We start from the raw sequence: 19749 nt of genomic DNA, 5'->3' as shown, positions 1-19749 counted from the left end.
TCTATCTCTATCATGTATAGAACCGTGTTTGATTGAATTTATCAAGATACTATCAACTAAGTTTTGGATTGGACTAATTTGTATTTTTTTTTCCGTCGCAAAGGAGAATATGAGGGCCACCCACGATGGATGGATTGGATGCACACATCACGATGGGCCCCACACATGGCACTGTAGGTTAAGCTCAACCCACAAAACTTAGTGAATCCAGCTTCTTCCCCCTGTTTAGCAGGTTACTAATCAGAGAACCAAGTACCTCCAAAATTGTGCAATTCAAAAGCTTTGGTTCATTCATTAGAAGGTCTGATTACACGCACACTACATATATACATATATATCAAAACAAACTAATAATTAATATATAAAAAACCCCACGCATTAAAATAAAAAAAAACCAAACAAAAAGAACTAAAACAAACTCGAATACACCAAATTCTGGTGTATCATATCTACAAACAAAAGACTATTCCTGTCACAAATCCATGCCTTTCAATGCAACGGCCAAATTCCCGACTCTCAAACCCTCATTCCGTCCCAAATCACTCCTGCAATTCTTCCCCGCCGACACCCCGACGAACCCCACCGACCGTCTCCCAGCCGGACTACCGCCGGAATCTGACGATTTCCTTGACGGGGAAACGCTCGTGGTCCTCTTGTAAGACCCGAACCACTTTCCCATCATATACCCGTTCCGGCGCCATGGCGGCAGGTGCATGTCCCTGCACTTCAAAGACTCCTTCGCGGCTGTTGACATTAGCCTCACCGCCTGCTTGAGAGCGTTGGGACGACCGACGAAGATTGGCGGGAATGCTTCCAGCAGGCCGAGATACCGGGTCGTCGGTCGGGCAATGCCGAATTCTCCAGCAAGGTCCACCTCGACAATGTAGCGGGTCCCGCTATCGGAGACGACGTCGATATACTCGTATTCTCCAGCTGGGAAGGTGCTGGATTTCTCCCATCGGGATTTGCAGATGCCTGGAAATTGGAGTTCTCAGATCAGTTGAGACTTGAGAGAGAGAGAGATTTCATGAATTGGAGGTAGCTAACGTGCGCTGCATGGGTGGCACGTAAGATGTGAAAAAGATGTGAATTTCTCGTGATATTTCAGGTTCACCAGATAATTTTCAAATGTCATGTGTGTGTGACATCCAACCCGTCGTCCGATCATGATAATCAAACTGTGTAAAATTCAGCCCCATCCACTCCATTATTTCTATGGTGTGGCCCGCCTGGTCAGTGGATATGGTTGATTTTTGTACAAGGTGATCTTCGTGGTGGGGCCAACCTGTTGAACGGTGTGGATGTAATGCAAGGGTGGATGATTACTTGTTATCCAACCGTTGGGTGTGAACATTTCTCTACCTATTTAAGATTTTCGTATGGTGGTACACTGCTCTCACAACTCCATGAGTTATAGTGCTCTTACTTGAATTGGGACCGTAGACAGTCCGATCCATTGTACTAGACCGTTAAATAGATCCAACGCACATTTCTTTGGATACCATTCAAATATCACAATAATACGACAAAAATTAACCATTTGATTAATGGTCCAAAAATAGGTCTAGGAAATAATTTGATGAAAAATTCAGCACATTAGACACTTCTTTTTCTTGCTTTTTTTTCTTTTCTTTTTGAATTGCCGAAAACTTATCTTACCAGGGTAGATTTTTCAGTTACGTAAAGAAAATTTTGAACAAAAATACCCCTAATTTTAAAACAAAAGCAGCTGAAAGGAAAGAAAGGGATATTTTCATCTATGAGTCGGGATCCTAATGGTTTGGCGTCCGAAGCCGTTTTTTATTATTTTTATTTTTTTAGTGAGTGGTGAGGTGGACCAATGGGAATTAGGGTATCAGGAATTCTCTGTTGACTTGATAACAGAGGATCCGGACTCTTTCATCTATACGGAGTTGTGTGTACGGATAGATGTCTAGTATGGGAAGGTAGGTTTTGTTCGGGTGGATAAAGGAAGGTATCCGTGCGGTCAAAGTCTACAGTAAAAAATTACCCTAATTTGCTTGATCTATAATAAAGAGTCACTTTTTAAGGCAATTGTAACCATCCAATCAACTGCTTTGCAAATGGACGGATTAGATCTTCCCATCAGTGCATTTTTTCCATGGTAGCCTATGAAATTTGTTTTTGAATCAATGAACGGTTCAGATCGATCAATTGCACTATCCAAATGAACCAACGCAACTTGGACCATTTTTTCTTTTAAACTTCTAATAAAAATCGCGATAAATTAAAATCTACTGATAAGTTGAAAATATCGCGAGATTTTTAAAAATATCGGCGATACTTTTCAAGCAGGGTCGCGAGTCAGGACAACTTCTCGTTCGTGTGAAAACCATCTCAGGATCTGGACCGTACAACGAGGTGGGCCCGCAGGTGATCATGATCATGTCAGCTGGTAGGGCCCACTACGGATGGATCAGGATCAAATACTGCACTTTTTAAGTCGGTTCAACGAATGGACCTTTGGTAGGGCAGTTCACACCGCGCCCTTTTGTAAAAGCACTACATCTGTCAGAGCATTGGGATCGTCCATTACTGCGAATTTCGAGTAGTGATTCCATGAGCAGTGTGGCCCACCAGATGTTTTTTTTTTTTTTTTTCGCTTTCCCAAAATTCTTCACACGTGGGGAACTGGTGATCCTGGGCGTAGAGAAGAATATAGGCAACGGTTGGGATTGGATGCAACAATGGCCAATGATCGGATGGATAGGATCAGCTAATCCTCTCGATTCACGAAAATGGTCCATCCGTCGATGGGCGCACCTAATGAACGGTCCAGATCATGGAATACATGTGTACACATGGATGGCGATGGGCATAGGATTCGGACCGTTGATTTTAATAAACTAGCAGTGGATAAGAGACGACTACCAGATCAGATAATTATAACCGTTGGATCACTGGCCTAAGAATAAACGGCTAAGAAGAAGGCATGGCTAATGGAACCAATAGAATAATCCAATCTGAAGGATTTCGGCCATCCATGTTGGATTTCATCATATCAACGGTGTGGATCAACGAAACATGGGGCCCATTTGCACAAAATAGCTGATACGTGATCGTTTCCATGTTATTGACTTTGATCGGTCGCTCTGGATTACAGACGAAACGTTCGTCGCCGAGAGTTGGGTCCTTGGTTAACATCTCACCGTCCGAATGATCCTATTCCATCTTGACCGTCCATCTAAAGGCCGCGCTCCTCACCCAAATCGATCTCGTTTTTTTCAGGTAATTTTAAAAAAGGGGCGATCTAAAAGAAATCCCGGCTAGATAGACGGTTTGGATTGACTGAATGGGCTCCCACGTGTAACCGATCAGGCGATGAATCCAGAGCGCCAGAGACTATGTAATACTGCTCATACGTGTGGCCTCCATCTCGATTTCAACCGCAGGATGCGCAGCTTCTTAGCCGGCGCTCCACGCGCACGTTAGCAAAACGGGGTTTTTGAAAGGAAAAGGAGTACTATGATACTCAGGTTGCATATGACTTTGATACGCAGGCACTCAAAAATTGTACACGCGGCAGATATTGACTCAAATAACCGGCTAGATTGTGGAGCCCACCGTCGTCTACTGACAGATCTAAGATCGGATTGTCTGAACAATCCCAACCTCTGATTCGTGGACACCTGTTTGTGGAAACAGGACCGTTGGATACGCTTAATCAGATGATCAAATAAGCTTATTTACGTTGAGTACCACAATTTGGACCGTTTGATTTTTTACTACTTGAAGCCACGTATGCATTTTCTAAGCGCCTGCGTATAATCGATCACACCGCCAGAGTATCAAAAGAAAATCGGGGAGAAGAAGCTCACCTGCATCAAGACCCTTCTCTCTCAGCAGACCCATCAGTTTCCTCTTAAAACCCTCCGAAACCGTTCCGATACTCCGCCACGCAGCTTCCGTTTCGGCACGAATCCGTCTCCGAACCCGATCCCCATCCGACACGCCGACCTCAAGCAAGCCTTCCAGCATCTCCCTCGTGTCGGAATCGGAGCACGCCGAAGCTTCCGATCCCGATATCTTATTCTCCTCAGCCTCCCACAACTCGCCTTCTTCTCCTCCGCCCTCTCTCTCCATGAACGAGTCGACGAGATCGGCGAGCTCGGGCGAGTTATCGGGCGAGTGCTCGCTGCCGCTGCTCTCGCAGAGGCGGGCTCGCGCAAGGTCGTCGAGCGGCGCCGTGACGCGCTTGAATCGGACCGGGATTCCCGCCATGGGGTGGTGAGGACAGCGAAAGGTTGCTGTGGTTGTTTTCTTTTTTCTCGCTGTAGTTGCAGAGCTTTTTCTGATTTTCTTCTGAGATATGAAATGGTTGTGGTATTTATAGAGTGGGAATGGATATGGATGGGGGAAGGAAGTAGGACGTGGTGGGTAGTGATGACGTGTCCAAACGGACAAATGACAAAGGCGAACGAATGTGCTGGCGTTGAAACGGTGCTTACTGTAGCCGTTTGGTATGACGATTTTGCCCTTTAAACCGGTGTGGCCCAATTGGGTATTGGATCTAGCTGATTTTTGGATTCAAGTCATATTGTCGTCTTTTGAATCTGATGGACGGAGTGGATTTGTCGTGGGAATTCGTGGGCTCCACATAACTTACAGCCACGGGAATTCATATGGCTGGTGCACGTGCAAGTCGCTTCATTTCTACACGCAGGAGAGTGGATTTGGTGCCGCCGACCTCACCCAAGAAGGTGCGGCCCTTACTGTGGGGCCCACCTTGAAGAATTTAATCTATATCCGTGCCGTCCATCCATTTTTCTAGATCATTATAGCATTTTAGCCACCAAAAAAAAAAAAATGTAAAATCTCAGGTGGGCAATACAGAAGGAAATAAGTAGTAATTGAACATCCTACCATTAAAATCTTCTTATGACCCAAAAAAATAAAAATAAAGTATCAGCTTCTTAGGCTCACCTTGATGTATGCTTTACAAATCTACCTTGTCCACCTACTTTTTTTAATCCAAATCTCAAGTAAGCTATGCCACCTAAAATAATAATAATAGGCTAGTTAAATCTTCTTGTGGGCCACAAAAGTTTTAGATTACGAACGTGTTGGATGAAAAATAAATGTTAATAAGGACCTAAGGCCTTACCATTTTATTTCCTTTGCACCCTCTAAATAGCAACGGTTATACCTGGACAGCTTTCCGAGTAATGATGGCTGAAGGAAAGATGTGAGAGTGAGAATGGATCACATGTGACAGTGCGGCCCTAACCATAGGGTTACTATAAGGCCCACCTTGATGTATGTATTATGTATTCACGCTGTCCATTTATTTTTTTCGATCATTATATGGCATTATTCAAAAAATAACGTGGATTCAATTATTAAGTGTTCCATATCATAAGAAACATTGGTTATTGACCATTAATGAGTCATGGAAGTTTTAGATCAAGATGATATTATTATTATTTTCTTTATCTACACTACTATGAATAGATGGTAAATAAACACTACCAAAATATTAACGTACATTCTAAGAAGTTTTTAATGATATGAAAGGTAATCATAGCTGTTTCTTATGATATGGTCCACTTGATAATTTGATACGCTTCATTTTGAGGTTAGTACCCTAAATCGGCGTGGATACAAAATCCATACATTAAGGTATCCCAAGGTAAAGGGACTGGCTACTCCTGCCGCCACCTGCTGATGGCTAGTGGTTGGTGCTATGTGGGACTCACTATGATGTATATATTTCATCCCTGCTGTTCACCGATTCTTCTAGATCATTTTATGGTATTAGCTGAAAAATAAGATTGATTCAAATCCCAAGTGGACCACACAGTTTTGGTTGAACGCCCACCATTAAAAACTTGTTGAGGTACAAAAGTTTTTGATCAAGATGATATATATTTTTTCCCATCATCCAAGTCTCTATGACCTAATCAACAGGTTAGATGTCAAATAACCATTACAGTGGGCCTTAGGAGGTTTTTAATGGTGGACATCCAATCACTACTGTTTTCCATGGTGTGGTCCATCTTAGATTTAGATCTACCTCATTTTTAAGATCATGCCCTAAAATTATCTTTCAAAATGGATGGACCGCATGGATAAATCACATACATCATGGTGGGGTCCACATAGCACCGACCACTAGCAATCTGCCCGGTGGCGGCGTCCCTGGCCAAACCACGTCCACGGTAAGGACCGCACCGTCTCGGGTGAGAATGTGACCACGTGGCATGGATGTGAGCGTACGTGAATGCCACGTGGCATGGATGTGGGGCTCGTAGAGATGTCCGCAACAAATCTAGTCGGTCCATCTGTTTTGAAAGACCACGATGGAATAGGATTCTAAAAATCAGCTAGATCCAAAACTCAAATGGGCCAAACCATACAAAGCATTGGGGATTGAATTAATAGCGGTGACAGAAGTTTTGTATCAAGATGATATTTGTTTCTACGGTTTATCTGATGTTTAATAATTTTATTAACGGTTTGGATGACATATAAATACCATAGTCAGCTCTAGAAAGGTTTAAATATTAGACGTTGTTGTTTTAACTGTGTTGTTGGTGTGACCCACCTGACTTTTAGATCTGCCTGATTTTGATCATGATTTTCTACGGTGATATTTAAAAGCAGATGTACGGAGTGGATATGACATGGACGTACACAGGCCGGGCACAGCGATATCTCTGTGATGAGGCCCACCAGACAGTTCACAATCCCGCGACATACCTGCCATGTGTCAACCATGTCAGCTGTTCCGGAAAAAAATGAGTTATTGATACTCCAGCAGAGCACTACGATCCATACGCATGCGCAAATAATACAGATTACTGTTTATGGATTAAATAATTATTATAATTTTCTTATTAGTAAAATAAACAAGAATAGAAAGATGGAATTGAATCAACAGTTAAAATTTCAACAAAAGTCTTTAAAAAAAATAAAATCAAGGTTAGGATATTCAATCATTATTTAGTAAATTTAATGTTTTAGCGGTTTAGATTGATATTATTATTTTCCAATAATATTTTATTATGGTGCATGAGCATGGATGAGGATCCTCCGCCAGTATAACTTCAGGCTTTTAATCTCTCGAGACTGTGAGAAACTTAAGGGCGTCCAGATACATTGAACCGATAGGGGTTTAATGTTGAGAGAGCTTCATATGTCTAGATTCAGTGAATCTTATATTGCGTCTAAATACATTCGAGCTTGTTCTCTATTTCGAATGCTCTCCAATTCGCATTATAACATATGGAATGCCCATCCAAGTCAGTACGTGGGGCCCACATTGATGATCAAGCTGTTTATCAAGTGGGCCCACTTGGGATTGCTTCAGTGGATCCCTGACTGTGGACCCACCATGATGTATGTGCCTTACATCCACACTGTCCATCAGTTTTGGCAGATGATTTTAAGCTATAATTCAAAAAATAAAATGAATACATATCCTACGTGGACTACATCATCAAAAACCAATGGTGATTGAATACAATCCATTAAAAAATTTTTGGGTCTTATTGGAATGGTTATTTGCCATCCCACCTTCTTAGTAAGGCCAGAAAATCCTTAATAAAAGGACCACACAGATGTCAACTTAAACCAAAACTTTTGTGGCTCATAAGAAGTTTTTAATAATTTATTGTGACTGTTTTTATGGTGTGGTCCATTTGAGATTTGGATTTACCTCATTTTTATTTTTTAATCATGCCTTAAAATTAGTCATTAAAACGGATGGACGACATGGGCCCCACAATCAAGGATCCATATGGCCGTGCCCCTCGTGATCAAAAGACCGCTTCAATCAGGCAATCCTAGCCAACGAATTGTTAGGATTGCTTAATCAGAACTTTTTTGTTTGAACCACATTGTTTCCCTTCGTGGGGCCCATTTAGGATGCTCATGATCAGGAGACGCTTCAATCAGGAAATCCTAGCCAATGGATCCATATCCACATTCTAAGATGAGAGAAGGAACGGTTAGAACTGCTTGATCAGAACTTTTTTTTTTTTGGAGCCACATTGTAATTATTGGTGGGGCCTACCATGAGAAAAATCCAGATCGATGCTTGGATCTTCCATGATAAATCTCTGACATCGTTTGTAAGCCATCTACTGCAATGCCATTGTTTATGGACGTATCTAGACGGCTTTAGCGACAAGTGCAACATTCCATGGTTTGTGCTGATGGTGTGGCCCACTTACATGACATCACCGTATTTGATATCTTACACGATATATATATATATATATATATATATATATATATATATATATATATATATATATATATATAAAATTCAATGCAACTAATTACATTTATTCTCATTGTACGGTTCCGTTGGTCACAGGAAGTTACTATGGTTGGAATCTTGTGGGGCCCACAGAGATAAATCCACGCCGTCCATCAATTTTTTCATAATCAAAATAGTACAGGAATACAAAAATCAGACAGACCCAAAACTCAGATGGGTCACACCTCATGAAACAATGAGAACAGAAAAGTCCAACCATAGAAACCTGCCTGGAGCCAACCATGATGTTTGTATTCGATCTAAACCGTTCATAGGATTTTTCCCACTCAGATAAACCGTAGGCACAAATATCATCAGGATAGAACGCTTCTGTGAACCCCACGTAGGGGGCCGTTCAATCCCCACTGTTTCATGTGGTGTGGTCCACCTGAGCTCTGAATATTTCTGATTTTGGATTTCCGCACTGTTTTGATCTTGAGAAACTTATGGACGGAGTGGATTTTTCATGGGAATCTCTGTGGGACCCACACACGTCCCCATTTGGATGCTCCAATTGAGTTGAATTGTAATTCATTACAAATGAATTATCAAAAAGGAAGTGGACCCATTCTAAATTTCTAATTCATAATAAAATTCAAAACCCAAAATTGCAATTCCACCAAATAGTATTAATTGTGAGTTGGGTTCTATTCTCTCATTTTGAATTATATATTGCAAATCAAGTCAATTGAACTTACAAACTCTATATTGCAAATCAAGTCAATTGAACTTACAAACTCAACCAAAGGGTCCGTTTGGATGCATCCTCTAAAGAGGCATTTGAAGGGTAAACCACTTTTTTAAAGCCAAACTAGGATTTTGATGCAGTTTTCAAAACCCCGTTTGGCCATCCCGCTTGACCAACCGTACATTTGCCACCAGATTCGATGGTCAGGATCATCTGGTGGATGGGCTTTTTTGGACATCGGTCGATCTAATTCTGGGGTCCACAATTGGATGTTCCCTATATATCCTCCATACACGTGACTACAGGCTATTAATCCAACCAAACACAATTTTTGTTTGGCTTAATAAATACTGTACATTGGTGATGCACGCAATGACGTGAGGTCGAGCACTGTCTTCCTCAAGGGGAATATTTATATCAAATCCACGTACCTTCTCTGAGCTCTTCATAGAGATTTCTGAATCACAGAAAAATAATAATAATAATAATAGAATAATTCTAAAAAACTCATAATAAATTGATTGAAAGAGCTTACAACCTCTTAAATGATCACATAAATCCTAGGAAGAAGTTTCAGACACACTATAGCTAAAACTCTTAAAAATAGTGACTTACTAAAAATATTAAATTTACTATTTATAAACGGTCTTGATTTCAACTAGACCTCATGGTTTTCGGCCAAAAATAGTCAGTGTCCTATTTTGCTCAACCATGCTATTTTCCTAATTATTATACGCACTTTTCATGTTGGACGTACCTCCTGAATCCCAACGGATAAAGGGTTATTCTCAAGTAAAAATTCACTATAAATAGTAAAAATGAAATTAAAACAGGAATTTGACAGTTGATTTGATTATATTTCGCAAATTCAGCATGCGCAAGCCGACGTAGCAGTGTCGGGTGGCTAAAATCATATTTGGTACCTCCGATAGCTCATTCCGGTTTGCAAGATATGTCCGTTTTAAGTTCTGACAGTCTGGATCATCTTCGTCTCCGACCGGGCCTTTTCTGAACCATCTTGGCCATGAAAGTGTCCGCAACCCGCTCTACATCAATTGGGGCCCACATTTTTGTGATCCAGGTGGTTAATCTGGTGGACCCATTATGAATGCTGCACCAAAAAAGTACTTGATGGAATGATCTTAAGCCATTCAACTCTTGCAAATGAGTATTTTATCCAACGTTCCACTTCCATAAAGAATAAATCCATCAATCTATTCTACGGGTGAGATTTTTTGTTGGGCGGAAGTTTGTGGGCATGATCTCTTCATGATGGATCCCACAAGTTCAACTCCCTAAATCATAGAAAGGTGGGCCCCACTATAAAAATGTCATGAAGTACAAATGTATTAGTAGCATGAGTAATGTTAGTGTAATGGAATTTGATTGAACTGTGCTGCTATCATGCAAAGCATGTTTGAGAGTTGTTAGCTGCTTAACCCAGTCTCATCTCTAATCGCCACAAGGTCATCGTGCAATCCTATCACTAAATGGTTTGATCCGATCCACCGGCTTGAAAGATTTCTGCAGCATGGCCCATTTAGATGGTTCAGAGGACCAAGAATATGATGAATGAATGTTGGGACCCACATGCAAAAAATTAAACTCTATTCCTGTTTTGATATACATGGTTAATTCCCTTTGAAATATTTTATATCCTACTTATATGAACAATGTGAAGAGAAATTTTTTATAGCGTTATAGTGGAGAATGTTGGACAGATGAATAACATATTCATACGATGAATGTAAATAAAGCAAAGTTGTTAAAATGAATGACTAGCAACACAAGATTAAAATAAAATTAGAACATGAGCTTCAAAATCAGTTAGATCCAAAAATCTAGTGGGCCACACCCTACGAAACAATGAGAATGCAATACTAACCATTGAAGCCTTTTTGAGACCCACCTTATGATGGGCTTGCATGGCATCTAAACATTGTGGCAGAATAGAAAGGTTTCAATGGTGGGTGCCTCCATTTCTACTGGTTTCTATGGTGTAGCCTACTAGCTCGAAGTCTTAACATGAGTTGTCCCAACCTTAGTAAAACTCAGTGATTTTAAAACAAGCTCATGTAATTGACCAAAAGTTTAAAGTTTTGTAGATCTCAAAAGATAGGCAAATAGAATTCAATTCGTTTATTTTTTAAATAAAACACGTTTTATTTAGAAAAATTGTCAAAAGTAATTTAAATATAAAAGTTGGTGGTCGCCAGTTGACCATAATAAAATTGAGTAGAAGGTGAATTTTTTATTTTTTATTTAATAAAAGGGCCTCAAGTCTAATCGAGTGGACCACATGATATGGTCTACCTAGCAGATAATTTCTAACATGTTAAGCGCATAGAGCATTCAAACCCATTCAATAGATTGGCCCTACCATGAGGATCGCCTAATACAAAAAATTAGCCCTATGCGTTGATCAAGTGGACTACACTCGTATTTTGTTATTTATTAATGGCTAGTGGTTCACCTGATGAGTGGATAGGGTTAATTTTTCCAGTACTATAAGTGATCCTCATGGTGGGGCCAACCATTGGTAGAAAGATCCCTTTTCAACTACATGCATAGTAATAATGAAAAAGAAAGTAGAAAAAAGATGTAAACCATAAAATATTTATCCACGCCATCATATGAACCGAAAAATGAGGTAGATCCAAGGCTCAAGTGTACCACAACACAAGAAGTGATGGTAATGATGCCCATATATAATTGAAGCCTTCTTAAAAACATGTTCATAAAGTCATGTTGTCCTGGATGAGGGAAAGCACAAATATCAGCTTGATCAAAACTTCAGTGGCTCTGAAAAAGTTTCTAATGTTGATTATTCAATCCCCACTTGTGGCTCACTTGAGCCTTGGTATGGAATTATATTAGATGGAATCAACACTATTATTGCAGAATGATGCATGTCTGGAAATATTATGTTATTTTTACCGTTGAATTTCACGTTTGAGATTAAATTCTTTCTTTGGGAAATACATTGTATTAAGTGAAACCCGTATTTAGTGGATCATGAAATTGTAATCAATGGATTACATTTCACAACTGATGCGGTTCACTTGTACACATGCAACTTGAATGTCACATGCAAAGGGCACATATGGATGGGCGGTGTGGATAAAACACACACATCAATGTGGGGCACACGGATGTAGTGGATTTCTAAATCCCTTAAAAATCCCACAGTATCAACCATTGGCTCCGGAATATATGATACTGGGATTAATCCAATCCTTTGTGTTGTTTTCAAGCACTAGATGGAATTTGCATGGAACCAAATGCAATTCCATACCACTTAATTAACCCCAGCCAATACCATGCACCAAAGAGTCCTAAAAATGACATGGATAAATGGATAGACATTGTAAATAAAACCCATACATTGCAGTGGTTTCCATAAAGCTCTTGCTTGGACCGAGTCCATCAAGTGGTGGTTGGACACAATCCGCTTCCGAATTTAGAAGGGAGGTAGAACCCACCTTCCCCATGGTGAGGTCTATATAACATCCGTAAACATGATATCTATACAACGTCAACGCCACCCTTCAATGAGCTAACTAATGTTAGGACATGAGCTCCAAAATCAATTAGATCCAAAAATCTAGTGGACCACACCCCATAAATGGAAGAAAATGAAATATACAACATTGAAATCTTCTTGGATCCACTAAAGTTTAAGATAAGCTGGTAATATTATTTTACACTCATCTAGTGATATTATTTTACACTCATCCTCTTAGGACTCACCTTGTGATCCGATCAATTAGATCTCACATAAACATTACAATGGTCATAAAGATATTAGTCATATGCATTTTCATTACTCTTTCTTGTATTATGGCCTACTTCAATTTTAAACATGCGTTATTATTACGATCCACCCTCAACAATAATTATTATAACCTTAGTTAGCAAATTAATGAAAAAGAAAGTAGAAAAAAGATGTAAACCATAATATATTTATCCACGCCATCATATGAGCCCAAAAATGAGGTAAATCCAAGGCTCAAGTGTACCATAATACAAGAAATGATGGTAATGATGCCCATACATAGTTAAAGCTTTCCTAAGGCCGATCAAACACATTCATAAAATCATGTCGTCCTGGATGAGGGAAAACACAAATATCAACTTGATCAAAACTTTGGCTCTGAAAAAGTTTCTAATGTTGAGCATTCAATCCCCACTTGTGGTCCACTTAAGCTTTGGTATGAAATTATATTAGATGGAATCAATATTATTATTACAGAATGATTGCATGTCGGGAAATATTAAGGTATTTTTACCGTTGAATTTCACGTTTGAGATTAAATTTTTTCCTTGGGAAATACATTATATTAAGTGAAACCCGTATTTAGTGGATCATGAAATTGTAATCAATGAACTACATTTCATAACTGATGCAATTCACTTGTACACATGCAACTTGAATGTTACATGCAAATGGCACATATGGATGGGCGGTGTGGATAAAACACACACATCAATATGGGGCACATGGATGTAGTGGATTTTTAAATCCCTCAAAAATCCCACCGTATTAACCATTGGCTCCAGAATATATGATAATAGAATTAATCCAATCCTTCATGTTGTTTTCAGACACTAGATGGAATTTGCATGGAACCAAATGCAATTCCATACCACTTAATTAATCCCGACCAATACCATGCACAAGAGTCCTAAAAATGACACGAATAAATATGGATAGACATTGCAAATAAAACCCATACATTGCAGTGGCTTCCATAGAACTCTTGCTTGGACCGAGTCCATCAAGTGGTGGCTGGACACAATTCGTGTCCAAATTTAGAAGGGAGGTAGAACCCACCTTTCCCATCGTGAGGTCTATATAACATCTGTAAGCATGATGTCTATATAATGTCAACGCCACCCTTCAATGAGCCAACTAATGTTAGGACATGAGCTCCAAAATTAGCTAGATCCAAAAATCTAGTGGACCACACCCCATACATAGAAGAAAATAGAATATACAACATCGAAATCTTCTTGGATCCATTAAGGTTTTAGATAAGCTAGTAATATTATTTTACACTCATCCTCTTAGGACTCACCTTGTGATCCAATTAGATCTCATATAAACATTACGATGGTTATAAAGATATTAGTCATATGCATTTTCATTACCCTTTTTTGTGTTATGGCCTACTTCAATTTTAAATATACGCTATTATTACGATCCACCCTCAACAATAATTATTATAACCTTAGTTAGCAAAACAATGTATTCTTTAAAGAGTAAATATGAATGAATGATATGGATAAAACATATGCATCAATGCAGGCCACATATTGGATTTCAAAATTCACAATGAATTTTGCCGTACTTTCCACTGAGAGGGGATGATATGATGCATGGATTGTTCCAATCCTACTATTGTTTCCAAACGCTGAATGAAATTTACAATGGACTAAATACAATTCAATACCACCAAATGCATTTTAAAAGATATGTAAATCTTTTTCAATATTTATTTTTTAATAAAATATTTTTCAATAAAACATGTTTTCTTTAAAAAAAAAAAATAATTGTGAGGGGCATAATATTAAATAACTCGACAAGAGTTAAAGGGAGTTGCTACAACTTGAAGCGTTGTGGGGCCCACAAGGATGTCTGCGTATAATCCACTCAGTCCATCAGTTTCAAGAGTTCATGTCATGATTATAAACCAAAAATGAGGCAGGTCCAAATCGAAGTGGGCCACACCAAAGGAAACGGTAGGTATGGAACACCTCACCATTGAAATCTTTCAGGGGCTATCCGTGATGTTTATATTCCATCCAACCCGTTCATAAGATGGTTCCCACCAGGATGAAGGGACAGCACACATATCATCCCTGATCCAAAACTTCTGTGGGCCCCACTAAGATTTTAACTGTGGTCGTTCAATCCCCACCGTTTATTTTGGTATGACCTACTTGAGTCTTGGATCTAGTTCATTTTTGGGCCCTTGTGTTAAAATGAGGTGGAGAAACTGATGGACGGAGTGGAATTCACACGGACATCTCAGTAGGTCCCACATGGCCTTATGTTGCAGGAACTACCTGTAACAGAAAACTCGGCGTCCTAAAAATAGTAAAGTGAGAGAGAGTCTTCCCGCCTCCAGCGCGACCCTATTTTTACGGATTTCAATGGCAGGATTGGAACAGGCATTTCAACAAACAGACAAACGGCAGACGAGCCCGTCTCTCCAAACCCGGACGAGTTCGTCCGGGCTTCAACGTATCGTCTTACCAAACAAATGGCCCCCCTTTTCACATAATAATAATAAAAATAATAAAAATAATAATAAATCCTTAGAATAATAGAAAAGGGCCATCTCTCCATCTCTTTCCAAACCTTAATCTACCTCATTCTCTCTCTCGAACTTTCTAATTCGGAGGAAAAAGAAGAAGAATCAAACCCAGTAATTTAAAGAAGAATAAGGTAATTGTAATTTTTTTTATTTATTTATACTATTTTCTTTTCCTGATTTTTATTCTGATATTTGGAGTTAGGAAGAAGAACAGAAGAAGAAGTAAAGGTAATGTAATTTTATTTATCTAATTTTTGTGGTTAAAAATCATGGTATTTTCTTTTATTTGGGGTTGATTGCAATATTTTCTTTTATTTTTTTCTGTGATTTTTTTTTTTTTTTTTTAAACTCTGATTTTTTAGGTTCTGTATCATACCCATAATCATGGTTAGGCTGTTTGCAAAAGGGCTTTAGCCATCCAAAGCGGCGTTTCTTTTTTTCTTTTTTTCTTTTTAAAAAAAATTGCTGATTTGTTTTTCATTTCGTGTTTGTGTTGACATTTGTGATTTGGGCTATAAATAAATAAAAAAAACTTTCTACTTTTGTTTATGATATATTTTATTTTTATGTTTTAAAATTTTAGAGGGTGTTTAATTTTTCATTTTTTACTTACCATGCAAATAGCAAATTATTATTATTTACTTTGAAAGTGACACCAAAAGTATATTTATATTTGTGGGCCTTATTATGATGTCACCCAGTCAATTCATTTTATCCAAACATTTCATCACATGAGCTAAAAAATGAAGCAATCCAAACAGAATTATCAATGGGGTAGGCTTGACTGAGGAGTTTCAACACCCGGTCAAGGGTTCGAGTATCCATAGGTGGTGAAATCCCACCACGCTGTGAGTGCGTGGGGCTGTGTGGGAAAAAAAAATAAAAATGAGGCTTTGATTCAAAATTTTGATTGTTTAAGCTTAAACTCAATTCATTTTTTTTTAAAAATATTTTAAATATACACACGCTCACACACTTACACTATCAGGAGTGCTCGAACCCATGACCTTATATTGAAACTCTTATGAGTCTACCAAGGTTGCAAGCAATCCAAAGCTCAAGTTACCCCTACCACATGAAACCATCTTCATAAAATGTCCGGTGAAGATTTTTTTTTCTTCATAAAACATCCGCATGAAAAGTTTTTCTTCTTGGCATACAGGAAATTGTTTATTTGTCAACTAACATGTTCATGAGATCACACACACACACACACACACACACACACATATATATATATATATATAAGAGGAAAACACTTTGATCAAAAACTTTTAAAGCCTTCAAATTTTTTTTAATGGTAAGTATCCAATTCCCATTGTTTCCTATGACATGGTTCACTTGAGTTTTGGATCTGCATTAATTTTGGGCTCATGTCCTAAAATAAAATTTGCCTGTAAAATGAATGGATGGTGTGGATAAGCACACATATATCATGGTGGGCCTCACATGCACCCTCAATTTTAGTGCTCAGAAAGTAACTTGTCAAAGCCCATATTGAAAAAAGTGTAGAAATTACATTGGTAATTAATTATTTTATACACAGGAATTTACCATGGTGACTTATATATTAGAAAACAAGTAGCCCCTTATGAAGTATGAAATGTTTGGCTCATGATGTAAATCCGAACTTTGCTGCGTGGTCAATCAAATATCATAATCTCTCATAAAAGTGATTCTCGAGAGTTTAAAAGCACGTAGCCATAGTGGGACCCACGTGACAAATGGTCTAGATTGATGGCTAGACCCATTTTTTTTAAAAAATAATAAATATGGACCATCCATTTTCCTAACAATTAATTGTATGATAAGGTAGCCTGATTAAAGCAATTATGAGAAAATGGAGCAATTGAAGATTAGACTATTGTCATGTAAAAATGCAGATGATAGAAAGAGGGAATCATGCATGTGGACTCATATGTCGATACTTCTAATTGCTTATATTTTACAAAAATGGTGTAATCATCAATTTAGACCATATACAAGGATCATTTGGTTGTGGGTCCCGCCACCAACTATGTGCTTATAAACTCTTGAGAATCATCTTGATAAGATATTACTGGCATCAATCAAGGCTAATCTTTGCATTGATTGGTTTGACTAAGCTGATATTAAAAATCAATAGCATGATTGTATCAATCTCAAGGCCAAATGGCATCCTAAAGATGAACACTCCGATTGGACTGATATCAAATGTAAATAGTCCGATCAGTCCAAAATTCAAAATCAATGGTAGGACCAATATTAAAGATGAATGATTGGATTATGCTATGATTTAAGATGAACTGTTTGATTGGGTTGATACCAAAAATTAATGGTCTAATTGGATTGATGTCAAAGCTAAATGGTCCACTTCAAATGATACTAAAGATGAGCAACTAAATCAGACTGATATTAAAGATGAATAGTTTGATATACTAATTGAAGATAAGTGATTTGGACAATATTAATTTCTAACCATTTGATATTGAAGATGAACAGTCTAATGGGATCTATTGACGGTTCATCTTCAATATCAAATAAATATTGGCCTAAATAATAATAATATTATTATTTTTTTTGAAGGGTACGGCCCACCACGGTAGCTTGCTAATAGGGCCCTCAACATCGCTCCTACGTTTGCACTATTGCATAAGCAAAAGAAAAAAAAGAAGATGAATATCAGTCATCTGAAAACATTCGTCATCATCTCATTGATCAATTTAAGCACATTCAACCTATTCATCTTTAATATCAATTCAATTGGACGATTGATCATCACTATTGGCCCAATTGGACAGTCATTTTTTTAATATGAGGCCAGTGTTGTCAAAATCTTACGATTTACAATTCGAGTCAAATCCTAAGCAAAACGATTTGAATCTCACATCTAAACCCCTTTTTATATGAATCCTACGATTTAATTATTTGAGTCCTACGATTTACATTTCGAATTATACTTATTTTCTTCTATTTTAGGCTTTACTTGGATTTCATTTTATGTTTTAAATTAGTGGGAGCTTTAAGAATCATTTAAAAAAGGTAAATTATTTAATTGTGTTCTTTATAAGAGATTAAATGATATATATTCTCTTCAATGTTAAATCGTAGATTTTTTTTAATAATTTCTTACTTCTTAGTTGGTCAAAATATCAAATTAATGTATGGCTTATTTTGAATATTTTTATGGATGGTTACTGTTATGTTGACTTATATATATTGTGGAATGATGGTTAGAAATCAAATTATCTTTTTTGTTGGTCTACCAAAATCAAATGTCACTTTTCCAAAGATATTCTATAATTAAAGAAAGATAATAAGAACATAAATTATTGAAGGATCCCTGTATGTTAAAGAAAATTTCTTCAAAGACCAAAAGAAAAAAAGAGAGATAAAAATTGTTTAATTTTTAAATAAACCATGTCATAATAGTGTTAAATTTTTTAATTTTGCTGATATATTTACATTTTTCTGAAAATTATAAAAATCTTATAATTTGCAATACGAAGTGTGATTTGATACGATTCAACTCTTATTATGACTTGCAATATGATGATCAACATCAAGCCAATTGGACCATTGATCTTCAATTTTGGAGTGATCGACCGTTGTTCTTTGATATTGGTCTAATCAAACCATTTGATAGGTACTTGAACCCATGACCTCTATGTTGAAACTCTTGTTAGTCTACCACCGAGCCATGAGTAAGGACCCTTGAGATTACATAAACATAAACATAAACATGGTTCATTGCCATAGAAATCACCATTACCATTTTTTTCTCAAAATTAAGTTAAAAACTATCATTTTCTTTTTTTCTTTCAGAAATTATAAGATAACCTTGAAATATCTAACATATTTTGACTCGCCCACATCACCTAAAACCGTTTGAGAATCTTTGTATCAAGGTAAGATTAGAAAGAATCCGTTTCAAGTGTGTGTGTGTGTGTAGATAGATAGATAGAGAGAGAGAGAGAGAGAGTACAACAGATAGGTTTCCCTACACTAATGGGATAACCTTTCAAATTTTAAAAAAAATTAATTAATTAAATTTATAAATTCATGTATGTAATAATCTAGGATTTTTAAGAGATGAGTTGTCAGTTAGTTGTAGATTGATTTTAGGCCGACTAAAAAGTTTTGGGTAAACTGGGAAAATCAGGTTGGGTTGCACGCCTGGTTTTGTTAGCTAAATGATCATGTAATTAACCGGCCGAGACTTGGCTCGAGTTCCCGAGTTGATCCGCCTAGTTTACAAATTATGGGTATGAGAACATTCCCTCAAATCCCATTAAGCAACTATTAATTGTTGAAAATAACTTTGTTATAGTTTCATAATATGCAAATTGATTAAAATCGGCAAAATGAGTCCGAATCCAAGCCCCACATCAAGTTCATTTATTTCCTTAGACATTGTGATTATGGTTTTTAACGTAGCATTCATATCTTTTAATGTGTGTCAACAGCACTCCGTTAAG

At 37.7% G+C, this 19749-nt stretch overlaps 1 protein-coding gene across 1 annotated transcript; it reads right to left on the bottom strand.

Moving 5' to 3' along the window:
• Positions 1–382: 382 nt before the first annotated feature.
• LOC131219584 (uncharacterized) lies at positions 383–4321 on the bottom strand. Its single transcript, XM_058214812.1, has 2 exons — positions 3840–4321; positions 383–975 (listed from the first exon to the last, which is right to left on the bottom strand). Exons 1-2 carry the CDS (start codon positions 4240–4242, stop codon positions 473–475), a joined length of 906 nt encoding a protein of 301 aa, XP_058070795.1. The 5' UTR covers positions 4243–4321; the 3' UTR covers positions 383–472.
• Positions 4322–19749: the final 15428 nt, after the last annotated feature.

Source organism: Magnolia sinica, chromosome 11 (genome assembly GCF_029962835.1).
Source record: "Magnolia sinica isolate HGM2019 chromosome 11, MsV1, whole genome shotgun sequence".
NCBI classification, from domain to species: domain Eukaryota; kingdom Viridiplantae; phylum Streptophyta; class Magnoliopsida; order Magnoliales; family Magnoliaceae; genus Magnolia; species Magnolia sinica.
The sequence above is the reverse complement of the archived record's forward strand: the minus strand, read 5'-3'. Positions and strand labels throughout refer to the sequence as shown.